This window comes from Chlamydomonas reinhardtii, chromosome 13 (assembly GCF_000002595.2).
Source record: "Chlamydomonas reinhardtii strain CC-503 cw92 mt+ chromosome 13, whole genome shotgun sequence".
In the NCBI taxonomy this organism is placed as follows: Eukaryota; Viridiplantae; Chlorophyta; class Chlorophyceae; order Chlamydomonadales; family Chlamydomonadaceae; genus Chlamydomonas; species Chlamydomonas reinhardtii.
Window position 1 is genome coordinate 3054369 of NC_057016.1, and position 12121 is coordinate 3066489.

Sequence of the window (12121 nt, forward strand, 5' to 3'; positions counted from 1 at the left end):
GACCACACCAAGCTTTGGTTCACTTTCACAACCCGGCCATGTCTCACCGATGCCAGTCACTGAGCCACCGCCACCGCACGTCACCTCCGCAAGTGTGCATGGATCGGTAGCAGGCAGGCCGCTCCAGCTAGACATGCTGCCGGGTTGGCCGAGCTCGTTGTATACCAGTGCCAGCGCGGAACCCGAGCCAAGCGGCGGAGGCGGAGGCGCCGGCGGCGCTGGGGGCAGCGGAGGCGCTGGCGACGGCGGCGCAGGGCTGGGTGGCCGGGGCGACGGCGGCTCAGGACTCGGGGGCGCCGGGGATGGTGGGGGGCTGGGAGGCGCAGGGCTGGGTGGCTCTGGGGAGGGAGGCGGGCTGGGCGGTGCGGGGCTGGGTGGTGCGGGGCTGGGCGGCACGGGGCTAGGGGGTGCGGGGCTGGGAGGCACGGGCGAGGGCGGAGCCGGGCTGGGAGGAGGACTAGGAGGCTCGGGGCTAGGAGGCACCGGACTGGGAGGAGCCGGGCTGGGCGGCGCAGGACTGGGCGGCGCAGGGCTGGGCGGCACAGGTGGAGGTGACGGCACAGGTGGAGGCGGGGAGCAGCTAGTCAGGTAGCCCGCATCGCGAAGCACCTTGGTGGTCAGCGAGCCGGCCAGAGGGCCGCACAGACCTGACGCCGACGTAATGACGATGCCGTTCGACCCCATAGCTGACATGCCTGTATCCCAGCTGGCAGGAACACTGCCCTGAAGACCGGAAGCGCCAGCCAACCCAAGGCGCGTCAACGCGGCCAGCTGGGACCAAGCGTCCGGCAGCGTCCCTGTCAGCGCTGTTTGGAAGGAGAGGTCGAGCCACCGCAGACCGCGCAGGCCGCCGGCGGCCGCCCATGCGCCCGGGAGCGTCCCGGACCAGGCGTTGCCGTTGCCGAGCAGCAGCGCCGTCACAAGCGTCCCGAGCGTAGAAGCGGCGGCAGGTAGCGTGCCAGCCACGCCCAGACCGCGTAGATCGACTCTGTCCACGCGATCTGTGTAGGGCTGCGTCTGCGCCACGCACGTCAGGCCCTGCCAAATAGGAGCATGATGGGAGCACATCAGTCAACTTCCACCAACATACAAAGCATGCAAAGCTGGTGAGCCATAAACTTCCAAGAAGCGAACACACACACACGTAACTGGCGTACGCACCTGCCACACGGCGCCTGACACACACGGGTCCGTGCCCGCCACCCAGCCCGACAGGCCCGATGGCCAGGAAGCGCCTGCAGCCGCTTTGAGGGAAAGCAGCCCGCCCGCCGTGTTGGTGGTGATGCCGCATGCCTGAGAGACGTTGGTGCCAGCAGTGGTGACCTTGCTGCTGCTGCCAAACCAGCCCGGCAGCGTGCCGCACAGGCCTGCCAGAGGCACGAAGACAGCAAGCGCAACATCAGATGTTAGTGCAGAAGAGCAAAGACACTTCGGGACCAGTGACTACACTCCTGCGCGCCCCCACCTGCGTTGCCTGACAGCGTCAGACGCGTCATCGTGCCAGTGGACAGCCCAGACGGCCAGCCAGACGGCACCAGACCCTCCAGCTTGTTGCCGTACAGGTCCAGAGTGACCAGACCAGTCAGCGCGGACCAGCTGGCAGGCAGGAACCCAGTGTGCTGGTTGCCGGCTAGAACCAGCTCCTGCAGCGGTCGGCAAGGTCAGGTGGGAACCATAAAGGCAGGCGCTTGCGGCACAGCCCATCCATGATTTGCTGCTACTTCAGCGGATTGCGCCTCACCGTCAGCTGCGCTAACACGCTCCAGGAGGCGGGCAGCGGGCCGGTCATTCCCACGTAGCCGCCCAGGTTCAGAGAGCGAAGGCTGGTCACGTAGCGCATGCTGGGTGGCAGTGTGCCAGTCAGGCCGTAGGTGTAGGACAGGTCTGCAGGTGAGCAAACGCAAACGCAGGAGTCAGGTCAGCAGGAGAGCGGCCCACAACGACATGTAAATGTTCTTGACACTCCACACGACACGACTGCGCCCGCAGACCGCATCAAGCTTCGGTTCACTTTCACAACCCGGCCATGTCTCACCGATGCCAGTCACTGAGCCACCGCCACCGCACGTCACCTCCGCAAGTGTGCATGGATCGGTAGCAGGCAGGCCGCTCCAGCTAGACATGCTGCCGGGTTGGCCGAGCTCGTTGTATACCAGTGCCAGCGCGGAACCCGAGCCAAGCGGCGGAGGCGGAGGCGCCGGCGGCGCTGGGGGCAGCGGAGGCGCTGGCGACGGCGGCGCAGGGCTGGGTGGCCGGGGCGACGGCGGCTCAGGACTCGGGGGCGCCGGGGATGGTGGGGGGCTGGGAGGCGCAGGGCTGGGTGGCTCTGGGGAGGGAGGCGGGCTGGGCGGCACGGGGCTGGGCGGTGCGGGGCTGGGCGGCACGGGGCTAGGAGGTGCGGGGCTGGGAGGCGCGGGCGAGGGCGGAGCCGGGCTGGGAGGGGGACTAGGAGGCTCGGGGCTAGGAGGCATCGGACTGGGAGGAGCCGGGCTGGGCGGCGCAGGGCTAGGAGGTATGGGGCTGGGTGGCGCTGGAGAAGGCGGCGCCGGTGATGGAGGTGCCGGAGAGGGCGGGAGGGGCGAGGGAGGCATGGGTGGCGGTGCGCAGCTCGTTGCATACGTGGCATCACGCAGGACCTGAACAAAGGCATAATGAACAGCATGGCGTCTTTGAAGCCAGACCGTAATGTCGTACATACGACTCGCGCACGGATCCGACGGCTGTCCAGCCAACAGCACCCGCAAGAGGACCGCTGAGGTCAACAGTAGGCCTGAGGGGCGCTAGCGCAGCACAGCGCAGGGCCGCGGCGCTCACCTTGCTGTCCCAGCCCGTGGGGAAGGCGCCGCATATGCCGCTCACGCCGCGGATGTCCAGCGTCACGAGCGACCCCATGCCGGCGCCCCACACGTCCGGCACCGTGGATGACAGCCTTGTATTCGAGAGGTCCTGCAGTGCTCGCACGCGGCGCGGCGCAGAAATGGCGCAGGCCATGCATGCGGTGTTAAGCGGAGAAGGCATGTCAGGTAAGTAACAAGCTACTGCGGCGAGCGGTTGAGTAGCCCTGTCGGTACGCACGTAGGCGGCCAGGCAAAGAGCAAAAGACTGGCCACACGCCCCTCTCTGGGCCGCAGCGCCGCACCAGGTATGTCAAGGCCGTCATCTGCGACCACTGGAGCGGCAGTGTGCCTGTCAGCGAGTTTCCCACCAGCTCCAGCCGGCTGAGGCCCTGTGCATGGTGTTGCAGCGTTGCAGTCGGGCGGGTCGGGCGGGCGGGAAGCGGAGGCGTGGAGGCAGGGTTTGTCATGAAAGGTCGCCGGATGAGCGCGCTGCGAAGAGTTGTCCGCGGTGCAATGCTACAAGGGCCCGGCACAACAGAAGAAGCGTATACGCCAGACGGTCCTTGCGCTTATTTTCCTTTGTGGTTCATAAAAACGAGAATAGTCCCTAACTCGTAAGTTCGCACCTGCAAGGCGCTCCACGCGGCGGGGAGCGGTCCCGAGTACCTGGCGTGGGTGGATGCGACGCATCAGACAAGTTAGGCAAGTTCGTCACCAAAGGAACACAGCATGCGAGACGAGAGGCGCTGCCTGTTATGACGACCGCGGGCTGCGGCCAATAAACGAGCGGAGCTGCAAAGCACGCCCAGCATTCAGAGCATCTGTTCCCGCCCTCTTGAACTGACTTGTTGAGGGCGAAGGACATGAAGGTAAGCGCCGTGCCCAGGTAAGCTAGGTCCGCCGCAAGCGTGCCCTGCGTGCAGCCAAGGAACTTCAGAGGCGCCGTGGCATTGGAGGCAGAGACCCTTCCTACCCGCCGCACAAGTCGCCCCATGTGGTCAGGTGCATGGCCATGCACGTGCTCTGGAAGCGGCCCTGATTACAAGCTGACAGCTAGGCCGCACCACTGGTTGCATATGCATACACACACACACATGCCCGCCGCCCGGCTATCACACGCGACGGCCATTCCATTTCCACCACTGGCCTGCAAATTGAACATACGCCCTGGACGCGTCAGCGCACGCACCTGCATGTTGTATAGGCTGAGGTCCAGCCGCACCACCGACCCCCCGCTACACGTCACGCCCGCCCACGCCGTCGAGCCGCACGGATCCGTGTCAAACTGCCAGCTGCTGTCCAGCCCCGCCGGCCACGTCGAGTTGGTGGACAGCCGCACCGCGAACAACGCGGCGCGTGGCGCGCCGCCGGCCGGGAGCGGCGGCGCGGGGTTGGCGCCGCAGGCGGCGCCAAGGCCGGTGCCGGTGCCCTCCACGACGCCTGAGGTGGCCCAGGTGCCGGGCAGGGCACCGCACAACGCCCCGTTGCCGGTAAGGAACAGGGTGGCCATGGCAGTCATGCCGCCAGGCCAGGAGGCCGGGATGCTGCCATACAGCCTGTGTGGGAGGAGGGCGAGCGGAAAGTGTGGGCGCGATGCCCAGGAGGTGCGGGAGTCGTGTGCGGTAACAGGTGCTGCGGGGCGCCTCCACAGCAGCAGCCTGCCACCCGAGCCGGCGCGTCTGCCGCGGCCCTCATCCCTCTGCCCCTGGTAGCCAGCCCATCGCCAAGTAAGCCTCCACTCTCGAGCCTCCGTCCTCAAGCCTCCACCCCTCACACGTCGACCCGCAAACCTCCAGCCCAAGGCCTCCACCCGCAGGCCTCCACCGCCAAGCCTCCTCCACAACCCTCCACCACCCTCCCCAGCCGCACCTGTTGTAGGCAAGCGACAGAGTCTGCAGGTCCCTCAGCCGACTCCAGCTCGGAGGCAGCGGCCCCCACAAGTTGTTGGACCCGGCGTTGAGCCAGGTCAGGCCTGCGGCGTCACGCGTACCATATGCGATGCGCTCGATGGACGAATGAGCCGGAAAGCCGTAGCCAAGCAGCCGTGCGAATCGCCGTGTGGGGCTCTCACGTGTTCCCTGTCCAGCTGCCGCCCGTCTGGCCCCAGCCCCGCACCCGTCCACCGCCCCTCCTCCACTAACTTCTTAAACAGCACGGCGCCGACACGTACCCACCGGCCCAAGCTGCAGCGCACACCCCTAACAAAGCATCCCCACGCAGGTCCCAGCAGTCCCCACGGCACCCACCCCCCCTCCGCCCCCCGCCCGCACGCCCGCACCCGTGGGCAGCGGGGGCAGCGCGCTTTGCAGCGCGTTGGAAGCAAGGTTGAGCCGGCGCAGGGAAGACATGAAGCTAAGTCCGCCAGGGAAGGCCTGGCCCGCCGCCAGGCCAGGCAGCGAGGAAAGGTCGAGCTCCGTCACGGAGCCGCCGGCGCAGGTGACACGTGCCCAGGTGCCGACACACGGGTCGCCGCCGGCCCACGTGCTGAGGCCGGAGGGGTTGCCCAGCGCGGCTTTGAGGTCCAGCAGCGTGGCTGCGCTGGTGGGCGGAGATGGGGGCGGCCAGGGGGGGAGCGGCGGCGCGGGGCTGGGCGGCCGCGGCGAGGGCGGCGCGGGGCTGGGCGGCTCGGGCGAGGGCGGGTTGTCTTGGCCCGCTGCGCCTCCCGCCCACAGCGCCAGCGCTGCTACCAGCACCAGTGCCAACCGCAGCGCCCCCGGATGCTGCCGCCTCGCGCGGCCGCATTTCCGACCACCTCTCCTACTTTCTGGCGTGGTTTCACATAATACGCCCTTGTGCTTACAGGAGCCGCGTCCGGTCGTGGCAGGGAGTGCGCCCTCCATGGGCCGAAGAGCCCTTCCAGGTGGGTGCACCGCACCGTAAGTCATACCGTATCCGTTCCCATCTGTTACGAGTTGTTGAATTCCTCTCAGAGCTCCAAAAGCACGGGCAAGCTCAGTCGTGCCGGGTTGGGCTCTCGAAACATGCTCACCAAAGCGCGCGCTGACAATAAGCTTAATGATGAATGAGAACTACAGCAATAAAAAAACAATTTACGTTTGCAGAACAGCGGGCGAATTCATGTATTGCGCTCAAGTAAATCCATTGCGTCGCTCCTTTGAATGCCTGTCTACAACCATACTGTATACATCAGGCATTTGCCTTCGATACAAACATACTAGCGACTGCCGATACTCAAATTTCGCGACAACAAGACGGTAATACGTTTACCTTGTGGAATTGGTAGGACTCCTGCCGTAATGATGTCGCTAGCATCAATCAGCTCAATACCAGTGCGATGGCTGACCGCGTGTGCTGTGGGCGCGTCATCAGCACCTGGCATTGTGTTTGAGCTGGGCGCAAGCACCGCTGGCGCCGCGAGCTGCAGCTATCGGACCTACGGATCACAAGGTTGGTGAATTGGTTCTGCCCTCATGACGGCTCGCTCCAATCTGCCTCCTTTCCCCGCCCCACTGCACGCACACCTTCGCCTCTGCCATGGCCTGGCTCTCCTCCTCCACGCAATCCCACAGCACCGGGCGAGGAGCAGCCGGCAGGGTCGGGGCGCAGCTTCCGCCGGCGGCCCTCTCGCTACGGCTCCAAGCTGGCGTTGCGCGACCCGGAGCGCTTCCAGCGCATGCGCACCATCCTGGGCTACCCAGGCCCGGAGGACGCCGACGCGTCCACCGCCTCCAGCACAGCCTCGCGCTCGCCATCCTCGTCCTCCCCCACACCGTCTAAGCAGCAACAGCAACAGCCGCCAGTTGACTACGTCACCATCAGCCTGCTGCAGACCATGAAGCACCTGTTCCAATACCGCGAGGTGCCGGACGCGCCTCAGGACGGCCGTCCGGACGCGGTGGAGGCGCGGCGCGCGGCGGCGCGGCAAGCCGACAACAACTACATGCTGGAGGGCATGGCCGCCTACAAGGTGACCAGCCTAAATAGGCAGCTAGCGCCGCTGCTCGAGCGCACCGAGGCCTTCCTGCGCAGCGCGGAGGCGGAGGCAGCGCCGGCGGCGGCGGGTGCGGGGGCAGGGGCAGGGGCGGGCTCGGCGGGGAGAGGTGGCGCAGGCGCAGGTGTGGGCGCGGGTGTGGCGGCGGCGGGCGGGCGGAAGGCGTCGGCGTAGGTAGGCGGTGTGTGGCGGGAGGTGGGAGGCTGAGTGCCGTGAGGTGGCAGGCAGGGTGCCTGCATGGTCTGTGGCAGCTGGTGCAGAGTGCTGAAGTGCTGGCTGCGGGGTGCAGGCTGGTGCATGACTACCGGGTGCGGCCCGGCGCGGTGCGCAAGCGTTGTAGGACGCCCAGTGTGTGTGGGGGGGCTGGTGTGTCGTCATACTGTGGGCCATGGCCTTCGCGTATCATCTGGACCAATGGCGAACCGTGACTGTGCACACCGGCGTCCTGTAAACAGGCCTGGAAAATGTCCGCATGCTCACTGCTTGGTGTAAACGTTACTGCAGCCGTCGGGAAGCCGGCCGGATACGGGCCTGACCGCACTGCGTGCGCTCGACACCACGGGAAACATGGGTGCGATGGGACACTGCACGGCGCAGGTTGGTGTAGTCCCGCGGCTGATATAGCTGAGCTCCGAGAAACAAGTTACGCCCAACCCAGGCGCCACTGAGACCTGGAAGTACGTCGCCCCCCGCGCAAACGGTTACCCGGCCCCTTTACCAGGACCGCAATATCAAACGGTAATCCAGAGCCGCTGCGGAAGGCTGACCGTGGACTGAGAACCCTAGGCCAAGGGTTCCCTGCCTAGGCGGGGGCAAGTTGAGCTGTTGGCTGGCCCGCTACGGGGAACAAGGGCCTGAACGGCACCCTGCCAGCAGCCTGGGGTATCCTGGGGGAGTGATTCTCCATTTCTCCGTAGAAGCGCTTACGGGCACGCTGTCAGCGTCCTGGGGCAACTGGGGCTGCAGTATCCAGCAGGTGCATCTGCTGCGAGACAGCCTACCATGTATTTGATGACTACTGCCGACTTCTTGACAGTGTAGTCGGTAGTGGTAGTGCAGCGCGGGCCATTGCGGCTACTGGGCTACAGTGTCCTCCACGGGGGCGACATGTCCCCATGATGTGTTAGGGCCATCCGTGTCTCTAGCCAACACGGCTTCTCCACACACAAATAGTGTGTTGAGCCAGAGACCTCTGCCACCATCGCGCATGATACAGGGCCCTCCACGGGTGCGACATGCCCTATAGTGTACCAGGGCCATCCGTGATACAAAGTTACACACGCGTGCATGCACATCCATCCTGCAGTATCCTCCCATGTGGGGCCCACCAGGCAAGTGAGGTGCCGCATGTGCGCATGTGGGCCTAAGTGTGGGCCACCCTATGTATGATGCAAGACCGTTGCACAATTAACTGCTTTGCCTGTTCGTCATCCTGCTGGCCAGCCACCCAAGCACGTAACCTGCACACACGTCACTGCCGATACCTACTCAAACCTGCAGTCTTCCCACAGCACGTACATGCAGGTGCAGGGAACACTTTCCAGAGCACCTGCCGCGGTATAGCAAATGACGGCGCGGCCCAGCACCTCATCTATTGTAAGACGGGAACCCATGCAGCTCTCCACCTGTCACGTTATGCCGCCACCGGCAGCTGCGCCGCCGCCACGCACTAGCTACCCACCGTCCTCACCACCGTCGCCGCCGCCGCGGCGCTGTGCCGCCGTCGCCCCTGCACGGCAAGGCGGTCGCGCACCTCTTCCACAGCCGCCTCCGCATGCCGCCCGGGCACCGCCCACAACGTGAGCGGCTCTGGCGTGCCGGGCGGCGGGTTGTTAATCCTAAGGATGCCCATGGATTGGTAGTACTTGAGGGGTGTGGTGATCTTGCGGCCGCGCAGGATGCCAGGCGGCACTTCCATGTTGTAGCTGCAGGCAAGCAATCAGGCGACGGGGAAGTCGGGGAACAGAGTCAACAGTTTAGGATTTGCCACCTTGGGCCACAAATCGCAGCAGAGCCACCGCGCTGCCTGGAAGGAACGCCCCAAAGCCAATTTCCCAAGTCGAGCAGTTCCCCGAAGGCCGAAGGGTCACCATTTCTGCAAACTGCCCCATACCACCCCATGGCCTTCCCCTCCATTGCGCATCCCAGCATGCCTGGCCTGCCCAGCCTGCCTGAAAAGGTCGCGTACTGCGATGCCTTCCGGATGCATGAGAAGGAAGGCGTACAGCTCGCGCACGTAGCGTGCCTCCAGTTGCGCCCGCTCCTGCTCACTCCCTGGCGCCGAGGTTTCTCCGCCGCCGGCGGGCTGCTGACTGCCGGCCGCAGGTTCAGTGCCGCCCGTTCCAGCGCCATCTGGGAGCACTACGCGGAGCTCCGACAGCCAAAAGTTTTGCTTGTGCCTCCGGAGATCCCACAGCTGCGAGTGATCCCCCCAAAACAGGTGCGGCTTGCGCCGCGTCACGTCCAGCACCCGGCCGGGGACGCCCAGCCCAGCGCTACAGGACGCAGCGGGAACACAGGGCACGACAACAGCATCAAGCAGACACGATACCGTGCGCGTGGAATCAGGTACGTGTCATGCCGTCATACGTGGGGAGCAGGCCGGCCTGCCTACCTGCGCGCCTGCAAGATTGTGGCCGTGTGCCCCGGCTGACGCAGCAGCCACTTGTGCAGCTGTCGCGCCCACGCGAGCTGCTCCGACTGTGCCTCCCGCCGCGCGACGCCGCGCGGAGGCGTCCACGAGCGTGAACGCCACTGCGGGTAGCGCGACAGAGAGCGCGACCGATGCCGGTTGGAGCGTGAGCGGGACCTGTCCCGACCACGGGCAGGCGACCTGTCCCGGCTGCGGGCTGGCGATCTGCCCCGCCCGCGGTCTGCCGGGCTGTGGTGGTGGCGTGATGATGGCCGCCGGTCATGGGGAGGCGGCCCCTTAGCTGGTCGCGTGCTCGCTGTTGTGTTGTCCTCTGCCGGCTGCCCAGACGCGTGGTAGGCCGTGTCGCTCCTGGGCAGCTCTCCCTCCGACAGCTCGGAGGACTGCCTGCTCAGCTGCGCTTGGCCGCCCGCGCCTGATAGCGCCCGTGTTTGTGGCGGCACCTCTGCAGCTGCTACCTCCACCGCCGCCGTCTGCCTTGCCGAGTCACCGGCAATTGCAGGTGCTGCGGCGGCCGCTGCTACCACCGGGCGCGCTGCCGCGGCTGCACTTTGTGCTGCTGCGATGGTCATGCCACCGGGCAGCATTCTCGCAGCTGCGCACGGGTCCCGTGAGCACTCATTCGGAGCACGCCCGGCACGTTCCTGCAGCCCCAGCCCTTGTGGCGGTGCCGCTGGCAGCGGTTGCTCCCTTTCCAAGGCCGTGTCCACAGTTGCGGCGAAGCCCTTCGCTATGACTTCCTGTCGCAATGCCGCCGCCGGCGCCGCCGCAGGCAGTGCGTCAGCCGCCGGCGCGGCACCGCCAGCACCCTCAGCGCCGCCTTCGCCGTCGCCGGTGCCTTTCCCAGTCGCAGTCTGCGACTGGGCATGGGCGGCCGCTCGCTCACCCAACTTGCCTTCCGATGGAGCGGGAGATCGGGTGTGAGGCACCATGCCCCTGCTCTGCCGTTGCCGCCGCGAGCCAGAGCTGCTGGATGTGGAGGGCGAGCCGGAGTCGGAGCCAGAGGATGAGGATGATGGGGAATTGGAGCGTGGCCGTGAGTATGACCGTGAGCGTGACCGTGAGTATGACCGTGAGCGTGACCGTGAGTATGACCGTGAGCGTGACCGCCCTGAGCGCGGCCATGAGCGTGACCGGGAGCGTGACCGCGAAGTGGAGCGCGAGCGCGTGGTATAAGAGCGGCTGGAGTACGAGCGGCTAGAGAAGGAGCCAGAAGATGTGGACGAGCGCGGAGAGTTCGACCTCCGTCGCCCATAGCTGTGCTGCTGCTGGGCGAGCGTGTCGCCAGGCCCAGCCCCGCCCCCGGTCCCAGCTATGCCAGCGACGCTGGCATTCCCTGCTGCTGCCGGCGGTGGTGGAGACAACAGCGGCGCGGCCACTGCACGGCCCGTCATGGGGGCAGCACCTGCCGCAGGGGCAGCAGTGCCGTCCCAACAGGCTGCGATAGCCGCGTCTGGAGCCATGTGGGTCGGCTGCTGGCTAACCCAAGTCCCGTCCATTGCCGCCGGCGTGTCTGGCCCCGGCGGCTGTGTCGCTTTCTCGATCGCAGTCGCCGCCGTGATATCGCCAGCACGACACAGGTCCCGCGTCTGCAATTTGGGCAGCGTTTGGAGGAAGTGCTGCTGCTGTTGTGGCGGCCCTGTGGGCTGCCCCTGCTTCGCTTGCTGTGCCCCCTGAGCGCCGTGGTGCTTCTTAGTGTCTGCATCGACGGCGGGTGCGGCACGCAGCCGTTCCAGCCGCCGTGCCGCCGCCTCATTCCATGGCACCACACGGCCCAGCCAGCCCAGCAGCTCACAGTCGTTGAAGGCAGGCCGCTGCAGAGCCTGCAGCAGCTGCTGCCGTAACACGGCCGCGTCGATAACGGCAGGAACCGGCGGCGCGCTGCCGTCAGGCGTGTGTTCCGCCGCATTGGGGCCGCTGGCCCTGGGGGCGGACGCCTGCTTTGCGGCGTGCCGCAGCTGCCCCCAGCAGCGGTTCAGGCAGACGAGCCGACCGAAGGCGTCGAAGACCTGTCAGCAAGCGGCGGAAGGGGCAAGGACCCTCTGAGACGAGCGGGTGGAAAACCGGTTGAGCGGAAGGGCGAGCGGCGAAATGAATGGGCAGCACGCTGCACGCACACCGCGCTTGCCTCGCTCTGAGTCCTCACCTCGCGCAGGCTCATCGCCTCGGCCTGACCGTCCAGCAGCCGGCTGCAGTAGTCAGCCTCTGCCTCGCGCCACTGCTGCTCGTTTAGGTCGCTGTCGAGCACCGAGCTGAGGTCGATGGTCGCGACCCCGCTGGCGCTGGCCTTGTTGCATACCGTAATGGATGGAGAGCCATCTGGCATACATAGTGATACAAACGGTCAGCGACGAGGCTGCGGCAAGAAGTCCCGAGACAACTCTTACCTGACATTTCACCGGTCGCACCCACAGCAAGCTTGCATATCGCCACCTTGCCATCATCCTGAGCTTGAGATGCCGCTATACAGGCTCCTTCCAAGCCAGGAGATGGAAGGCCAAGCTGCTTGAGCGCAGCGCTCGCCGATGCAAGGCCCGCTATGTCTGAGCGCCTCAGCAGCGGTATGCCCAAGATACTGCGTGTCGGTAAAAGTGGTAGATCTAGCAGCGACCGGCAGCTGGGGTCCTGAGCAGGTAGCATTTCTCCCGCCAAGGGCACTTCCGCTGCTGTGTGTGGGCCAAG

The 12121-nt window shown here is 66.1% G+C and overlaps 3 protein-coding genes across 4 annotated transcripts in view; 1 reads left to right on the forward strand and 2 right to left on the reverse strand.

Annotated features, from left to right (window-relative positions):
* The window catches only part of CHLRE_13g584450v5 (uncharacterized protein), a 35795-nt gene extending 29928 nt beyond the window's left edge, over positions 1-5867 (reverse strand). For both annotated transcript variants that reach the window (XM_043069634.1, XM_043069633.1), the window contains exons 1-13: positions 5713-5867; positions 5116-5601; positions 4707-4809; positions 4027-4393; positions 3683-3750; positions 3464-3503; positions 3140-3226; positions 2815-2946; positions 2036-2636; positions 1742-1884; positions 1466-1643; positions 1162-1367; positions 48-1038 (exon numbers count right to left, since the gene is read on the reverse strand). In XM_043069634.1, the coding sequence (XP_042917609.1) occupies positions 48-1038; positions 1162-1367; positions 1466-1643; positions 1742-1884; positions 2036-2636; positions 2815-2946; positions 3140-3226; positions 3464-3503; positions 3683-3750; positions 4027-4393; positions 4707-4809; positions 5116-5601; positions 5713-5722 (3412 nt within the window). In that variant the 5' untranslated portion in view covers positions 5723-5867. The remainder of the gene's footprint in view (positions 1-47; positions 1039-1161; positions 1368-1465; positions 1644-1741; positions 1885-2035; positions 2637-2814; positions 2947-3139; positions 3227-3463; positions 3504-3682; positions 3751-4026; positions 4394-4706; positions 4810-5115; positions 5602-5712) is intronic.
* Positions 5868-5977: 110 nt separating this feature from the next.
* Positions 5978-7252, forward strand: CHLRE_13g584500v5 (uncharacterized protein). The gene is made up of 2 exons (XM_001693552.2): positions 5978-6245; positions 6368-7252. The coding sequence occupies exons 1-2, from the start codon at positions 6095-6097 to the stop codon at positions 6961-6963; spliced, it is 747 nt and encodes a 248-aa protein (XP_001693604.1). The 5' UTR covers positions 5978-6094; the 3' UTR covers positions 6964-7252.
* Positions 7253-8050: 798 nt separating this feature from the next.
* CHLRE_13g584551v5 (uncharacterized protein) lies at positions 8051-12037 on the reverse strand. The gene is made up of 5 exons (XM_043069635.1): positions 11827-12037; positions 11586-11758; positions 9404-11448; positions 8961-9284; positions 8051-8714 (listed from the first exon to the last, which is right to left on the reverse strand). Exons 1-5 carry the CDS (start codon positions 11831-11833, stop codon positions 8459-8461), a joined length of 2805 nt encoding a protein of 934 aa, XP_042917610.1. The 5' UTR covers positions 11834-12037; the 3' UTR covers positions 8051-8458.
* Between the last annotated feature and the right edge of the window lie 84 nt (positions 12038-12121).

Bases quoted from the DNA above. Each gene is read 5' to 3' on its own strand.
- CHLRE_13g584500v5 (XM_001693552.2), top strand. From the start codon at position 6,095: ATGATGTCGCTAGCATCAATCAGCTCAATACCAGTGCGATGGCTGACC. The intron at 6,246-6,367 runs GTTGGTGAATTG...GCAATCCCACAG, and splicing joins TCGGACCTACGGATCACAAG to CACCGGGCGAGGAGCAGCCG.
- CHLRE_13g584551v5 (XM_043069635.1), bottom strand. The intron at 11,449-11,585 runs GTGAGGACTCAG...GCTTGCTGACAG, and splicing joins AGGCGATGAGCCTGCGCGAG to GTCTTCGACGCCTTCGGTCG. The intron at 8,715-8,960 runs GCAGGCTGGGCA...GCTTGCCTGCAG, and splicing joins GCAGTACGCGACCTTTTCAG to CTACAACATGGAAGTGCCGC.